We start from the raw sequence: 15,322 nt of genomic DNA, 5'->3' as shown, positions 1-15,322 counted from the left end.
TTTACAATAGGATTGTTGCCTGGACTGACAGCCTGAGTTGACATTCTCTTTCATCTTTTTGGCATAATGATCACTTTTGTGGCCCATGGTATTTGTTTATTTATCCTTTATTTTACTAGGAAGATCCCATTGGGATAAAAGCCTCTTCCAGGAAGTCCTGGCCTTACCGAGTTTTACATAAACACACAATATACAATATACATTTTGGGGGATGGAAGAGTAAGAGGTTGGCAGTGAGTAAAAGATGAGAGATTTTTATTTTATTTTTTATTTTTTTATATTGATAATCAGATTAATGGTGTAATCATAATAAAAAGCTTTTTTGAGGGTTATGTTTATATAGTCATTTCAAGTTTTATCTGGTTATAAATATATTTAAAAATATAGCATTTTAGTGCCAGGTGAATGTAACATAAAGCAAACTAATAATAATAATAATTTCACATGAAGGTTATATGCATTTAATAAAAATTAAATTTAATACTTGGTTTTGTTCTAAAAGTAACTTTAAAAGAATAACAATACAGTAACATTCTGGACTAAAAAGAGTACAGTAATCTATCCAAAATATGTCACATGGGACAGTCTATATATAGTCTATATAGTATATATACAGTCAATAAATATATATATATATATATATATATATATATATATATATATATATATATATATGGAGTACTATCTTTCTATCTTTTAAATTTGTCTGGTTTATTTTGTATATTTATGTATTTGTCTTATGATTGTTTATTCAATGTAAACATATATATATATATATATATATATATATATATATATATATATATATATGTTTACATTGAATAAACAATCATAAGACAAATACATAAATATACAAAATAAACCAGACAAATTTAAAAGATAGAAATAAAAGTTAAGTAAAATAGAAACACATTTTACAGCTTTCTTATTTATTAAACATAACATTGCATTTAGGTATTGTTTGATTTTAAAATTAAAAACAAAGGCTTATTTCCCCCAAATTTACATTTATGAATGCTAAATATAGCTAAAAGAAGCTATAACGTCGTGTTTTTTTTTTTTTTTTTTTTTTTAAATTATTAATAGAAACTACAACAAACAAAACATATACAATTATAACAAGACATCCAAATGATGAAAAAAAAAAAAAAAATTAAAAATAAACGGGTTTACAGTGTTATATATATACAAATGTACAGTTTGACAACGTCAACGTTAGAAAACTATAACGTCCCTTCATGACGTCACTGGGGAGGTTAAAGTGGGGGCTGGAGTGTCAAAACTAACAAACAGGCTGTTTCACTGTGGGGGAAGGGAAGCTGACCAAAGCCGAAAACACTTCGCAAACATTTTAATAGTGCAAGACAATAAGGAAAACTCTTTTAACCCATCGACATCGATACAGTAATCGCCAGGAGTCGGGAGGTGAGTGTAAACGCGAGCGTTAATCAACTGAATCAGTGAAACAGCTGCGGCGTTTTGTGATCTGTTAGCCAACTTGACAAGAGCAAAACCTGTTGTTCTAACTTACATATGGTCGCGTGGCGAAAGCTACTTAATAATTGTTTATTTTATTTTTAAGAGAGCAAATAGTCGTTAGTTTAGAAAGGCTTTGCAACTAACTAACTTAGCTAATAGCGAGATGATCATTAGTTGGAAAAGTAAACATTGGTGTCCATTTGCTAATTTGTACTATACTACCTACAAAGTCTGTGCCAAAAAGACTAGAAATCTGCATGCCAGATGTTTAAACTTCTGTTTATATAGTGATGTATACATTTTTAAAATTTCTGATATATACGCTGTGATGATCCCAAAATCGTACTCATCTTTCTTTAACTTAACACGCGTAAAATAAAGACATTATCCATGTCTGGTTTGTGACCGAGTCGATTCTTGTCAATGAATTGAATGATTCGTTCACAAATCAGACCGAATTGACCTTTAAATGAACTGTTCAAATGAACCGATTCGCTAAAACTAGAAGAATATCCTGATGCAAGTGGGCGTGTCTTACAGTACGCAGCCAATAGCGTTTCGGTGGGCGTGTACGTAACGCTTTCTATTATTACTCAATGTGTTTTACGATGTCCAGCTTTCATTTAAACATCAAGCGACGTTACGTAGAAGATAAACAGTAGTGCTCGCTATAAACCATTAACCAGGTAAGGAAGGCAACTGTATGAGCGAGATATTACGTTGAAATCTGCTTCTTATGGTGTTGGCATTCATGGTAATTGATTATTTAAACAAAGGACGGTGTAAATAGTGCAAGTTACCGTGGAAACCTGATTACCCAATTGCGACTGTTAGAAGTTCTGTTTGCAGTCAGTGTAATTGATAATCAAACAGACTCATTGTGGAGGTTTGGTTTACTTGTATTGCTTTGTCCTAAACAGTGACACTATAAATAGTTACATGCTACTGAAGGTAGCTTAGAAGACTTGAGTATCAAGATGTGATCTGGTTGTTTATTAAGGAAACTGTTAACATATGTAACTGCACAAGCACTTAAACATATGATCAAATGGTTTTAGATTGTGTAACCTAATGAAACAAATGGGTACTTGTTTTCCTTTTTGCCAAAAGGCTGATTTATTTGCTTAAAATAAAAGTGTATTAGTAGTGTAGTTAGTATTTGATTTGTATAGTTGAAAGGAAGTTCATTGTATACATGAATCATATTACAGCAGTAAATGTGCATTTACATACAGTAAATATGCATCATGCATTCAGCAAACCTGTTGCAATATAGTCACATTTGTTTGAATAATCTTTAAATAATCCATTTACACAACATTTGGATCATGTTTTGACCTGGCTTTATTGCTGTCCATTTGTCATTGGATCACCTGAGACAGATGGCAATTCCAGTTGTAAATGATATAAGTTTCTGACCTTAGGAAATGAAATGTGGTGCACTTCCCTGTTGCCTCTGTAAAGTACAAGTAAATAATTTAAAGTGTGTGACGAGTTACACCCCAAAGTTTAATACTCACGGTTAGGAGTTCATATTGAACCTTAAAGGGTTAGTTCACCCAAAAATGGAAATAATGTAATTTATTACTCATGCTCATGTCGTTCTACAGCCTTCGTTCATCTTCCAAACACAAATTAAGATATTTTTTTAATGAAATCCGATGGCTCAGTGAGAAGAGCAAAGCCATTCAAACTCTCAAGGTCCATAAAGGTACTAAAAACATATTTGAAACGGTTCATGTGAGTTCAGTGGTTCTACCTAAATGTTATAAAGCGACAAGAATACTTTTTGTGCACCAAAAAAACCCCAAAATAACGACTTTTCAACAATATCTATATGGGCCGATTTCAAAACACTGTTTCAGAGCTTTACGAATCGAATCAGTGAATCGGAGCGCCAAAGTCACATGATTTCAGCAGTTTAGCCATTTGATAGGAGATCCGAATCACTGATTTGAAACAAAAGATTCATAAAGCTCAGAAGCATCATGAAGCAGTGTTTTGAAATCGGCCCATATAGATATTGTTGAAAAGTCGTTATTTTGTTTTTATGGTACACAAAAAGTATTCTTGTTGCTTTATAATATTAAGATAGAACCACTGAAATCACATGAACTAATTCAAATTTGTTTTTAGTACCTTTATGGTCCTTGAGAGTTTGAATGGCTTTGCTCTCAATACAGGCCTCACTGATTTCATCAACAATATCTTAATTTGTGTTCCCATAGATGAACGAAGGTCTTACACATCGCTGACTGTAATATCACGTTTCTGTGAGTGCCCAAAGCAGTAGCCAACTTGACAAGAGCAAAACCTGTTGTTCTAACTTACATATGGTCGCGTGGCGAAAGCTACTTAATAATTGTTGATTTTATTTTTAAGAGAGCAAATAGTCGTTAGTTTAGAAAGGCTTTGCAACTAACTAACTTAGCTAATAGCGAGATGATCATTAGTTGGAAAAGTAAACATTGGTGTCCATTTGCTAATTTGTACTATACTACCTACAAAGTCTGTGCCAAAAAGACTAGAAATCTGCATGCCAGATGTTTAAACTTCTGTTTATATAGTGATGTATACATTTTTAACATTTCTGATATATTCGCTGTTATGATCCCAAAATCGTAACTGTTACACGGCATCTTTCTTTAACTTAACACGCGTAAAATAAAGACATTATCCATGTCTGGTTTGTGACCGAGTCGATTCTTGTCAATGAATTGAATGATTCGTTCACAAATCAGACCGAATTGACCTTTAAATGAACTGTTCAAATGAACCGATTCGCTAAAACTAGAAGAATATCGTGATGCAAGTGGGCGTGTCTTACAGTACGCAGCCAATAGCGTTTCGGTGGGCGTGTACGTAACGCTTTCTATTATTACTCAATGTGTTTTACGATGTCCAGCTTTCCATGGCTTTGCTCTCAATACAGGCCTCACTGATTTCATCAACAATATCTTAATTTGTGTTCCCATAGATGAACGAAGGTCTTACACATCGCTGACTGTAATATCACGTTTCTGTGAGTGCCCAAAGCAGTAATAAATGACATTATTTTCATTTTTGGGTGAACTAACCCTTTAAATTCATTGAAAGTCTTTGGGATGTGCTGGAGGAGACTTTACAGAGTGCTCACCTCTTGCATTGTGAATACAAGATCTTGGCCAAAAATTGATGCACAATTTTGATGGAATTTTTTTTTTTTTTTTTTTTTTTCTCTCAACTGTAAGGCCAGTGTCTAAAGATGCACTTTTGACAATGTTTTCTGAAATGGTCATTGTAGCATTAGTGTTCTTGACTTCTGTGATCCTGTTGCTTGGAGCTGGAGAGAAACTGATTGTCTTTATCTGACCTGTTGATCTAGTGCCAAGGCATGTCGCTTAATAACCTTCTCACAGGGCAACACGTGAGCACAGCGGCTTACTGTACACTAGCCAGACAGTTTAGGTTTGTGTTTTATGATTTGAGTAGTTTAATGAAGCAACTTAACCTTTACAACAGAATTAAACCGTTTTTCGTGCCTCGTGTCAGCACTAGGTACAACTTAAACCTGTTTGAAAGTTGATTCAAAGCTGCTGTTTGGCTTAAACATTGACTGCTTCAACATATCAGTGTTCTCATTGTGTTTGGTTTCACTCTAAAGCTTCTGAAATCCTTTGAGTGTTTGTGTAATGCTAAAGTCAACATGGAAGCAGTATTGACTGTCTCTTTCTTTTTTATGTTTCCAGTGTTATTGTGGATGTTTTACCTGTATTAAACCCAAAACATCTATCTATCTATCTATCTATCTATCTATCTATCTATCTATCTATCATATAATTCCACTTTTTTGCCAACTTTCAGCACAGTGAGGACACTTCCTGTACAGTATGAGTTTGAGACAGCCACACAGGTAGTCTAAGAGACAGATCCTTACAGGCAGGTGCAGAGAGACAGTTAAAACATGTCAGAGGATAATCAGATAAGTGTCTATTCACTCAAACATCTGCACAAAGTGTAATTCAGCCATACACTCAGTATTCAAAGCACAGATCATAGACTCTGAGCTCTTTTAAGGTGAAACAGACCATTCGTTTCTCATGCATTCATTTAGGTCTGTTGTTTAGCCACTAAAATGATAAATTCTTGATTTTGACATCAAAGTCGCTGTTACTCTAATGCGACCAATTCATTGGTGAAAAACCATGACTTTAATAGTAATCTCTTGCTTTGTTCTATCCACAGGAAAGGGATATGGCTCAGGAGACCAATCAGACCCAAGTGCTTTGTTCTAATGGTTGTGGGTTTTATGGGAATCCACGTAATAACGGCATGTGCTCGGTCTGCTACAAAGACTCCTTACAGCGGCGGAACAACAGCGGCAGATCCAGTGATCCAGGTGAGTCACATGTCTTACAAAAAAAGACATTTCCAACTGTTCTGTGTTAGAAAATACTGTTTTTCTTTTATGTAAAACTTCAATGGTATTTGATCATATCAAGCAGTGGCGTCAATTCACCAAAAGCCAAGGTATGGCAAAAAATGACACCTCGACATGAGTCACATATATATATATATATAAAATTTAAATTGAATTTAAATTTCATGCATTTCAATTTGAGAAAAAAAATAAAATAAATATAAATAAATAAATAAATGTGTGTGTATATATATATATATATATATATATATATATATATATATATATATATATATATATATATATATATATATATATATATATATATATATATATATATATATATATATTATTATTATTATTTTTTATTTTTTTCAAATTGAAATGCATGAAATTTAAATTCATGCAAAGGTATAGTGATAGCGGAGGGAAAAAGAACAAAAATGCTGTTGACAACAGCACCAACCTTAAAATACGACAAGTGAGTGTGTGGTGCGTCCATAGATGAATCACATAAAGCTTTGATCATAACTCAGTAAATTAGAGAGTTATAGACCACTGTTATAAGAATAAAGGACTTTCAAGTACTTCACACATCTTTTTCCAGCACTTCAAAGCTCAAGTGTCTGAATATTATCCAATTTAAATGTTATTTTTACTGTGATGACCAAAAACATTTTTTGTTAATCCTTCAAATATTGTCCCCATTTGTAAAACTAAAAGTTTTACGATGTAGGAAAAGTGACACTTGGTGAAAAACAAACACTTTTATTAAAGACATGAAATTATTCACTAGCCAGTAGATTGCTGCAGAGGAGCATGTATCGACTCATTAGCCATTTCCACTCCCTAATATAGTTTTTCTTCATATGTTTTGCTTATGAATTTAGTTTTAGTCATTATCAAATCATCATTATAACATCTGTTTTTGTCACTTTTTTTTTTTTGTACTGAAGTATGTCTGACTTATATAATTGTAGGAAAAGAGAAATTGTCAGTCAGTTCAGCAAAAAAAACGACTGAGTGCGAAAACTTTACACATTTACATCGTGTTTCCATTTTGTTTGTTATAATGAGAGTTTGTGCCTGTGTAGAACTTAGTAAACTAGAGCCGAACATAAACATATTTAGAAAGATACTGAGCAGATTCTCACTACCGGTAACTTAAACTTCTGATTGATCGTTATTTTCAACAGAAACACCTGTGATTGGCTACAATTCTTAACACCGCAAAATCATGTTTTAAATAGACACATTTGCATCGCCGCTGATTTCGCGTGGCAGGAATATTACAACCAGGTTTCGTTAATTTACTTGCTTTTGTTTTCTTTTATTAAACAATTCCAAATTGTTACATGTAGTAATATAACTCTGTTAATCCTGCAATAAAAATATATTACTTTGCATTGACCTGCCCAGGCACCCAAAGTATGGCAGCCGTAAAACCCTGCCATACCCAACTGATGCCCCTAATAGTTTTTGTAACGTACAGTAAAAGCCGCCACTGTTACTTTTGATTAATTTAATGCATCCTTTAATAAAAGGATTCATTTCTTTTGTTCTAATTACTGACATGCAACAAAACATTTAGTCATTTGCATGGTTTATTATTTTGTGTGTGTGTGTGTTTTGCTGTGTAACAGTGCCCGCAATGAAATATCATTGGACCAAAATCCTGCTTATCCACATCAAAACGTTTTTGATAAGCTGTAATTTCATTATTCTCTACAGCATTTACCCTTCATTCAGGAATGCAAAAAATACCTGCTGCTGGAAACTTGTAAGTTCTTCCATCATGTCTGGTTGGGGACACGGTGTTATACTGAAACGTGTCTCAAAAAACAAACCCTCACTTGTTCTGTTACTTTCATCAGCTTCTGCTGAATAAGGAGAAGTTAAATTGGAGGTGTTGACATTTTGGGTTTCCTCCTCTTTCATTGCCTGCAGTGTCTTCCAGCATAAGCAGTAAAGGAGAATCTATGACTGTACAATCGACGTCACAGCATGAACAAAACAGGTACAACATCTTCCTCTTTACCGCCCCTCCAAAATGTCTCATAGCAGTTGTGTAAGTCATTGCAATTGCATAGGATCTAACTTTTATTTCAAAGGGGCAAATAAAAGCTTGTTTTTGGTTTTATGTATCAGCAGATTCTGCTGTGCCATTTATATAACGATAGATATATTTGTATGGTTATCAGTGGGCAGTTCTTTTGTGTTAAACTAAGGTATTACATAATGTGAAGCTGTTTTTGCACTGATGCCAGACTTGTTCATTTATGAAGTCTTATTTTTTTTTTTTTTTCCATCCATCCATCAAGTTCCAATTAAATTGAGAAAATATGCCAATCAAATAAGTACCATTTATTTGCAATGGATTTAATTCAATGGATTATCCACACATAGGTATCACAGCATGGTTATTAAAATATATTTTTTCTCATTTAATGTCCAGCTTTGATTAAATACCACTCATACTGTGATATAAGGTTTTGGTCATAGCATCTACTCCCACGTTTTACTCTATTATGATGTCTTTTCACTTATATAACATAATCTTTTCTAATCATTATCATCATCATCTTCCTCTCCAGTCAGTGTTTCTCAACACCAGCAGCAGCAGCAGCAGCAGTAGTTACACATAAAGATGGTGCTTCAGTAGCAGCTCACTCAGGCCTGAGAATGCCAGGTATGTTCCCTTTTTCACTTTGACCCGTTTATTATGTCATCCACTGCTCCAAAACCAGACACTGGGCAGATTACCATGACACAGAAAGAGACGAAAGCTCTCCAAATCTCCACAGAAACAGCCTGACACCATCTTCTAAATACATCTGATTGTTTGCTTTGAGACCAGGCCAGAAAGTGCTCAAAGTTCACTTTTTTTTGCATTTGATTAGAAGCCTTGTTCTTGTTTTGAGCCACAGGCTCTTGTTTGTTAGTTAATTAGGTAGAACTCTTAATTAGAGAGATTGATGATGAAGTCATTAAAGGTCCCGTTTTTCGTGTTTTTTTTGAAGCTTTGATTGTGTTTATAGTGTGCAATATAACATGTGTTCATGTTTCGCGTGTAAAAAAAAAACCCAGTATTTTTCACATAATTTACTTATCTGTATACCGCTGTTTCCACTGTCATAAAAACGGGCTGATGACTTCCTTGTTCTATGAAGTCCCTCCTTCAGAAATACGTAACGAGTTCTGATTGTGCCAGCGGTTCCTGTGTTGTGATTCGACAGCAGCTTAGCGCTCCTTGCCCGGAAAGGTCACGCCTCTTACCATAACGTGGAGATGCACGCGCTCAGTGTTATTGTAAACATGTCTTTAATTTTACCCTATCAATCTGAGCCGGAATCAGACCCAGTGATTGGACTGCGGGATGAAAATAACAGCGTTTCGACGACATGGCGACAATCACACTCTACAAACGCAACTCTTGTGTATTCCTGTGGGCGGAGGTTAGTCAAAAAACTGTTTTAGTGACGTCATTAAAGAAGGAAGTAGAGGGATGTAGTCCAAACTGGCCGTTCGATGTAGGCGACTTCTGTTAAATAAAATATCTCGCTTGGCATTGAACTTTGAGCTTTAAAATCTTACAGATTTTATTTATACTCTAACAACAACATTACACACTAACTAAAGTTTGAAACATGGGATCACGAAGAACGGGACCTTTAAATAACAGATGTTGACTCAAGACCAGAGCATACTGGTTTAGTCATTGCTTGATATTCTCTCAATAACAAACTTAACTTAGTTCTAACAGCAAACTGTTAGTTGAGTAGTTTATTTTACATATGGGCTGTCCACATTTGAAATTGTTCACCCAAGGTTGTTCATCGGCATAAGCTATTGAACTGAATTGAAACATTACTAATTTTCTGAAGAGCTGCTTTACAGCTGAAATTGACTTGACTAACATTCTTACATACATACACACACACACACACACACACACACACACACACAATGAATTGGAAGTTCACTCACATTCACTTCTGCGTAGCAAAATAAGGTGTATTTATTTAAAGGGGACATATCATGAAAATCTTTTTCCATGTTTAAGTGTTATAATCGTGTCCCCGGTGCATATGCCAACCCAGAAACTTGAAAAAGGACAACCCAGTAACTTTGTTTTGGCAAGCCTTTCTCTGCAAGCATGTGAAAAAAACCAAGCTGCTCAGATTTTGCTCCCCTTGTGACGTAGGAAGAGGATCTTATTATAATATTACCGCCCCTTAATCTGCACGTTTCCTTCCACAGCACCGCCATTTTGTTTTCGCTAACAAAAAAGGTGTACCAGTTCTAACACCATGGCAAAAGTTCGAGCAAAGCATGTTAACTGTTCTGTTGTTGGCTAAACAGACGAGCACAGAACACTATTTAGAGTCTCGTTAGCTTGGATAGACTGCAAGTTGACCCTGACAAGCTTGATTGCTAAAAAAGGAGCGTTTTTGTCCGATCTTTTGGAAAAAAATATTAGACCATTTACAGCATTTGATAGCAATCATAAACGTTAGCCTGGTTGTGTATGGCTCTGTTTGGCAAACAGGTATGCTGTGTATAGTAGGCATTCATACTGGTTTTGCACAAAAGATGAACATGACGGCACATGCTAGTGGATGAGTTGAATCAACTCCACAACTACATAAATTTATCCACCAATCATTCAGAAACATCCAGTTTCATTCTAAAAGTTGTAACTTCTTCCTGAGTCTCTCCATCAGTGTCGACTCCGGTTTGAACAATGTAAGGCTGAACACCGTTACTGACAATCCTCATTTTGGCTGAGATTCTCCAGCTTTGTTGTTGTTGAACGAACTGTTAAAGCTCCGCCCTATTCTGGAAAGGGGGCCGGGAGCAGCAGCTCATTTGCATTTAAAGGAACACACACAAAAGAGGAGTGTTTTCGCTCACAAATGATCTGTGGGGTATTTTGAGCTGAAACTTCACAGACACATTCTGGGGACACCAGAGACTTGTATTACATTTTGTGAAAAGGGGCATAATAGGTCCCCTTTAAAATAATTTTAGTACATCATCAATAAATATTGTGTAAAACAAAACAATTTAGTTAAACCAGAGCTTTATAACCCAGGGTTACATCTGTTTAGTGTGAAAAGTCTTTGAGTTTATGGACCCTTCATGTAGATGTTCTTTAGAAAAAATGACTGTGTGTTTGTTTGAATAGAAGAAGTATCATGCAGTAAACTGGAGAGAAATATTCAGGAATCCACCACGGAAAGGCTGCTTACAGCAGGTAGCTCTTCACTGGAGGATGGCACAACGAGAGGAAAGAGAAAGCTAGATGAAACTTCTGATCCCACAGAAACAATATCCGGTGAGTTCATATTTATCAGTTTGTTTAATGCTTGCCACAACTTCCTAGTTAGGAGAACACGCATTCCTTCAGCATGTTCTTATCGGTAATATCTGAGGAAAAGATTCAGACTCTAACCAAGAATTTTTGATGTTCAGAATATCATTGAGATTTTCTTTTTGTTAGAAGTATTTCTAAATCATTGCCTGTATTAAACTCTTAACAGCCTCAGAACTAGACGTCTCAGAGAAAACATCAGATGTGCCAGAGCAATCCAAACCCAAGAAGAACCGCTGCTTCACCTGCCGCAAAAAAGTGGGGCTCACTGGTATGCAAAACTATATACTATACATTATTGATTTATATTAATACCATGGTCTGTCTGAATACTCTATTCTGATTGGTTGGCAGGTGTGCATTAAACCGGTTTAATGCACAGGTAGTTTCAGTCAGTTTAATCGGCATTCTATATTAATGCGCTGCTTTCATTGAAGCGCACACATACGTCACTCGTGCGCAGAGATCACGCTGCATGCACTAGGGTTTTAACTTTTTGACTATTTTTCAAATAAAAGACTTCCTGTATCAAAAAACGATGAATTTTTGCTTAAAAATAATGAAAAAGGCCCTAATACCTCTTTTGTTTTGTTTTTTCTAAAAAAATTGGAACGAAACAAAAACATTACTGCTTATGAGTAAGTAGCACTTCCTAAAACTTTCTAGAACTGTTTAGAATTTTCTAGAACTGTCTAAATCTTGGTATACATATAAAGCTCTCTCATATATATATATATATATATATATAAGCAAACATCTCAACTTGTTACTTTTTGATATTTGTTTCAGTAACAGTATATAATGTCGCACAAGATAAGTGAAATCTTGTTCTTGATCTTGATCTTGTTCTATAAAAACAGTTTGAGAAAATTCCAGAATGTTGAGAACTGTCTTAGAAAGTTCCAGAATGTTCTAAACTGTCCTAGAAAGTTTTAGGAAGTGCTACTTAAGCAGTAACGTTTGTTATATGGTTGTTCCAATTTTTTTTTATCTGTGGTGACCTTTTTTTTTTTTCACTTAGAGGAATTGGGGGCTTTTTCATTGTTTTTAATCAAAAGTTCATCGTTTTATGATACAGAAAATCTTTTATTTGAAAATAGTCAAAAAGTTATAACCCTAGCTCGCGATATAAACTTGTCAATGCTGCCCTGCAACTTTTATTAATTAAATAGCTTCGCTACTGAATCGCTACATTATATTTCTCAGCAACAAGGGGCTAACGTTGCTGTGTACGTTTTTGAAACTCACAGCTTCACCGTTAGTAGAATGATGCTGCAGAGACGCAGTTTAATCACAATCTCTTTCTAATTCGTTCATTCAAATCAAGGTAATCTCACTGCACTACTTTCTCTCTGATCTCTATCTGATTCAAAGCAGGCAAAATACTAGATCTAATGAGCTGTAACTGATGAAAATAACCGTCATTTTTACTGTTTCGGTCAAATATCATGCTGCAAACCAGTGTTGCCAAGTCCTTGGTTTTCCTGTGGAATTGGACTACTTTTACACTGTTGTCGCAGGTTGTTTTCATGTCCGCGGGTTGAAGCCACCCCAAATACCATGATATTTAGCCCCTGGAATGCGAATTTTACCAGGGGAACCCTGCCAAAAACACAGATTTTACCCCCCGGAATGTGATTTTTACCGGGGTAGCCCCCTTAAACACAATTGGGCTAGTTTTGGGCTAGTTTTGAGTAGCAGTTGGGCTGGTTTTGTTGTGAACCTGACAACCCTGCTGCAAACATCAATAACAGCTTTAACTTGTCAATTCTGGCAAATGACCATGGTATAAGAGGAATAATCCACGGCTAGCTGTGCATTAAACTATTTAAATGCACTCTGCTTCGTGTCGGGTGGTTCTTTACCTCCACAAAATTTAATGCACAGTTAGCCGTGGATTATCCCACTGGCTTTGTTCTAAAACATTGTGAGCTACCTAAATGCTTTGTTGAGATTTGTTGCATTTATGGTATATGACAGTTTTTTTTCTGTATGAAGGTCTGAAGGTTAATTTAACATTTGTTTCTATCCGTCAGGTTTTGACTGCCGGTGTGGACAGCTGTTTTGCAGCATTCACCGATACTCAGATGTTCACAACTGTAGCTTTGATTACAAGGCTGATGCAGCTGAGAAAATAAGGAAAGAAAACCCGCTTGTCGTTGGGGAGAAAATCAAGAAGATTTGAGCTGAAGACTGCAGAGATGTTTTTTTGTTTTGTTTTGTTTTTTTACCCTCTTTTCCCACAAACACCCTTAACAAGACCTTGAATTGTGCATGCTACAATGAAACATTTACACAAATTTGTTTGGTCCCTTTGTTTCATTTTACCTCTAAAATTTATTTACTTACAAAATACTGTGGTATGTAAACCACTTAATATTTATATAATTGCAGTAAAATAATTTGCATTAATAAATGGGTTTTAGTTCTCATATGTTGAGACAGCTTTGGGTGGCTGTGCATTTCTGGTGATGAACAAAGCTTGCATGTTAAAAACATTGCCAGAATGTGTCTTCAATTTTTTTATTTTAGTTTCTCTCAATAAGGATTGTAAAAAAGAATATGACATCATTTACTTAATATAAAAAAGATATGTTTTATCAATTACTTGCTCCATCCTTGATTTAAAAAAAATGAGGTTTATAAGTGATTACAAGTATAAAAATTGTGTGTGACTGCGATCTCTGGTTTAACAGATTTTTTTGCACTTCATTACAGACTGTGATTTACATTTCTCCTATAGTTCATTTATTCGAGTGAATGAAAGTTGCGAGTGATATTATTTATGTTTGTGAATACACTGTGTTCATGTTCAATAAAGTTTTACACGTCACACTGTAGTAAGGGCTCTAGTGACTCAATTTAGCCTAGTATACATACCTTGCTTTAATTACATTAAATTACAAACACCTGTGTACATTTTTAGCATTAAAAGTCATAAGACTGATGCTTAAACTGCTAAAGAAAATCTTGCCTCTGGTTTTACGTTGCAGTGGTTTGCACATTGTGTAAAATTGCGATTTGGTTTCAGACAGTAAGTTAAATAGAATCATTAATACACCTGTGATATACTTAGTAGTAACAGTACATCTGTCAGTTATAGATTATAAAATTGACTGGAGCAGAAAACTGAAACATGACAAATTGTAATAAATTGTAACAAATTGTAAATGATCATTTTCACACTGTGCCTAACACTGACTTGCATTTGTAAACTTTTCATAAGGTGCTAAAACATTTATATACAAGAAATGTTTGGGGGGCTTTCAGACAAATTTAGACATCAACGCTCATCATGCAAACCTCAAGAATGGTGACAATCAACGAAATATTCAGATAAACAGATCAGCTCTGAACATCACAAAACAAAGTTGAGAGTCAAAGCAAAACCAAATGAAAATTGGGTGGACAACTAAACTCAATTTGTTTGACTTCAGGTTCCAATGTCATTAAACAGCATTAACAGCTTCACTTATTACAAACCAGATTGACTTTATTACTGTCATGTGTACAAAAGTATAATTTATTGAAAATAGTAGTTTGGTTTGATGTCACCATTATGGTGGTCAGTGTTTGCTTTAGTTAGGCATTTTGACTCTTGATGTTTTAATGCTAGCTTTTCTCTGGCTGAAAATATGACCAGATGATGTCAGATAAAGATATAATCATCAAGTAGTGTTCTGATCAGCTGATTTCATCTAGTCTGTTTTAATAAGAAAATCTGTATAATTTTAAGAACACACTAAACATTTTGAACTGCTGCTTCAGTTAGACACTCTCAAACGTCAAGAATCAGCATATGAATCCCAACAATGGTGACATGCTTCATGCTGCAATGCATTCTGGGAGTCACTGATGAGTTTTGTATGATGCACCCAGAATGCATTACAGCATGAAGCATGTCACCATTATTGAGATTCATATGCTGATTCTTGAGGTTTGTGTTTGTCTTAGCAAAGAGGTTTAAAACTTATTGTGCATATATATATATATATATATACAGTACAGTCCAAAAGTTTGGAACCACTAAGATTTTTAATGTTTTTAAAAGAAGTTTCGTCTGCTCACCA

At 34.9% G+C, this 15,322-nt stretch overlaps 1 protein-coding gene across 19 annotated transcripts; it reads left to right on the top strand.

The window, feature by feature from the left end:
- The first annotated feature begins 1,239 nt into the window (after positions 1–1,239).
- On the top strand, positions 1,240–14,092 carry zfand6 (zinc finger, AN1-type domain 6). Of its 19 annotated transcripts, none has more exons than XM_048183773.1 (9): positions 1,240–1,425; positions 5,323–5,371; positions 5,704–5,857; positions 7,610–7,658; positions 7,826–7,895; positions 8,473–8,567; positions 11,070–11,216; positions 11,422–11,523; positions 13,289–14,092. In XM_048183773.1, exons 2-9 carry the CDS (start codon positions 5,349–5,351, stop codon positions 13,435–13,437), a joined length of 789 nt encoding a protein of 262 aa, XP_048039730.1. In that variant the 5' UTR covers positions 1,240–1,425; positions 5,323–5,348; the 3' UTR covers positions 13,438–14,092. The 19 variants fall into 19 exon arrangements, with proteins under 19 accessions (XP_048039730.1, XP_048039728.1, XP_048039738.1 ...); XM_048183771.1 differs by having other exon boundaries at positions 1,241–1,425; positions 11,067–11,216; XM_048183781.1 differs by having other exon boundaries at positions 1,242–1,425; positions 5,323–5,437; positions 5,701–5,857; positions 11,067–11,216.
- The last annotated feature ends 1,230 nt before the right edge of the window (positions 14,093–15,322 follow it).

This window comes from Megalobrama amblycephala, linkage group LG3 (genome assembly GCF_018812025.1).
Source record: "Megalobrama amblycephala isolate DHTTF-2021 linkage group LG3, ASM1881202v1, whole genome shotgun sequence".
Classification (NCBI taxonomy): Eukaryota; Metazoa; Chordata; class Actinopteri; order Cypriniformes; family Xenocyprididae; genus Megalobrama; species Megalobrama amblycephala.
The sequence above is the reverse complement of the archived record's forward strand: the minus strand, read 5'-3'. Positions and strand labels throughout refer to the sequence as shown.

Excerpts from the sequence above, each read along its gene's own strand:
- zfand6 (XM_048183771.1), top strand. The coding sequence starts at position 5,349 with ATGAGTTTGAGACAGCCACACAG. Across the intron at positions 5,858-7,609 it reads CGGCAGATCCAGTGATCCAG|CATTTACCCTTCATTCAGGA; the intron begins GTGAGTCACATG and ends TATTCTCTACAG. Across the intron at positions 7,896-8,472 it reads TCACAGCATGAACAAAACAG|TCAGTGTTTCTCAACACCAG; the intron begins GTACAACATCTT and ends CTTCCTCTCCAG.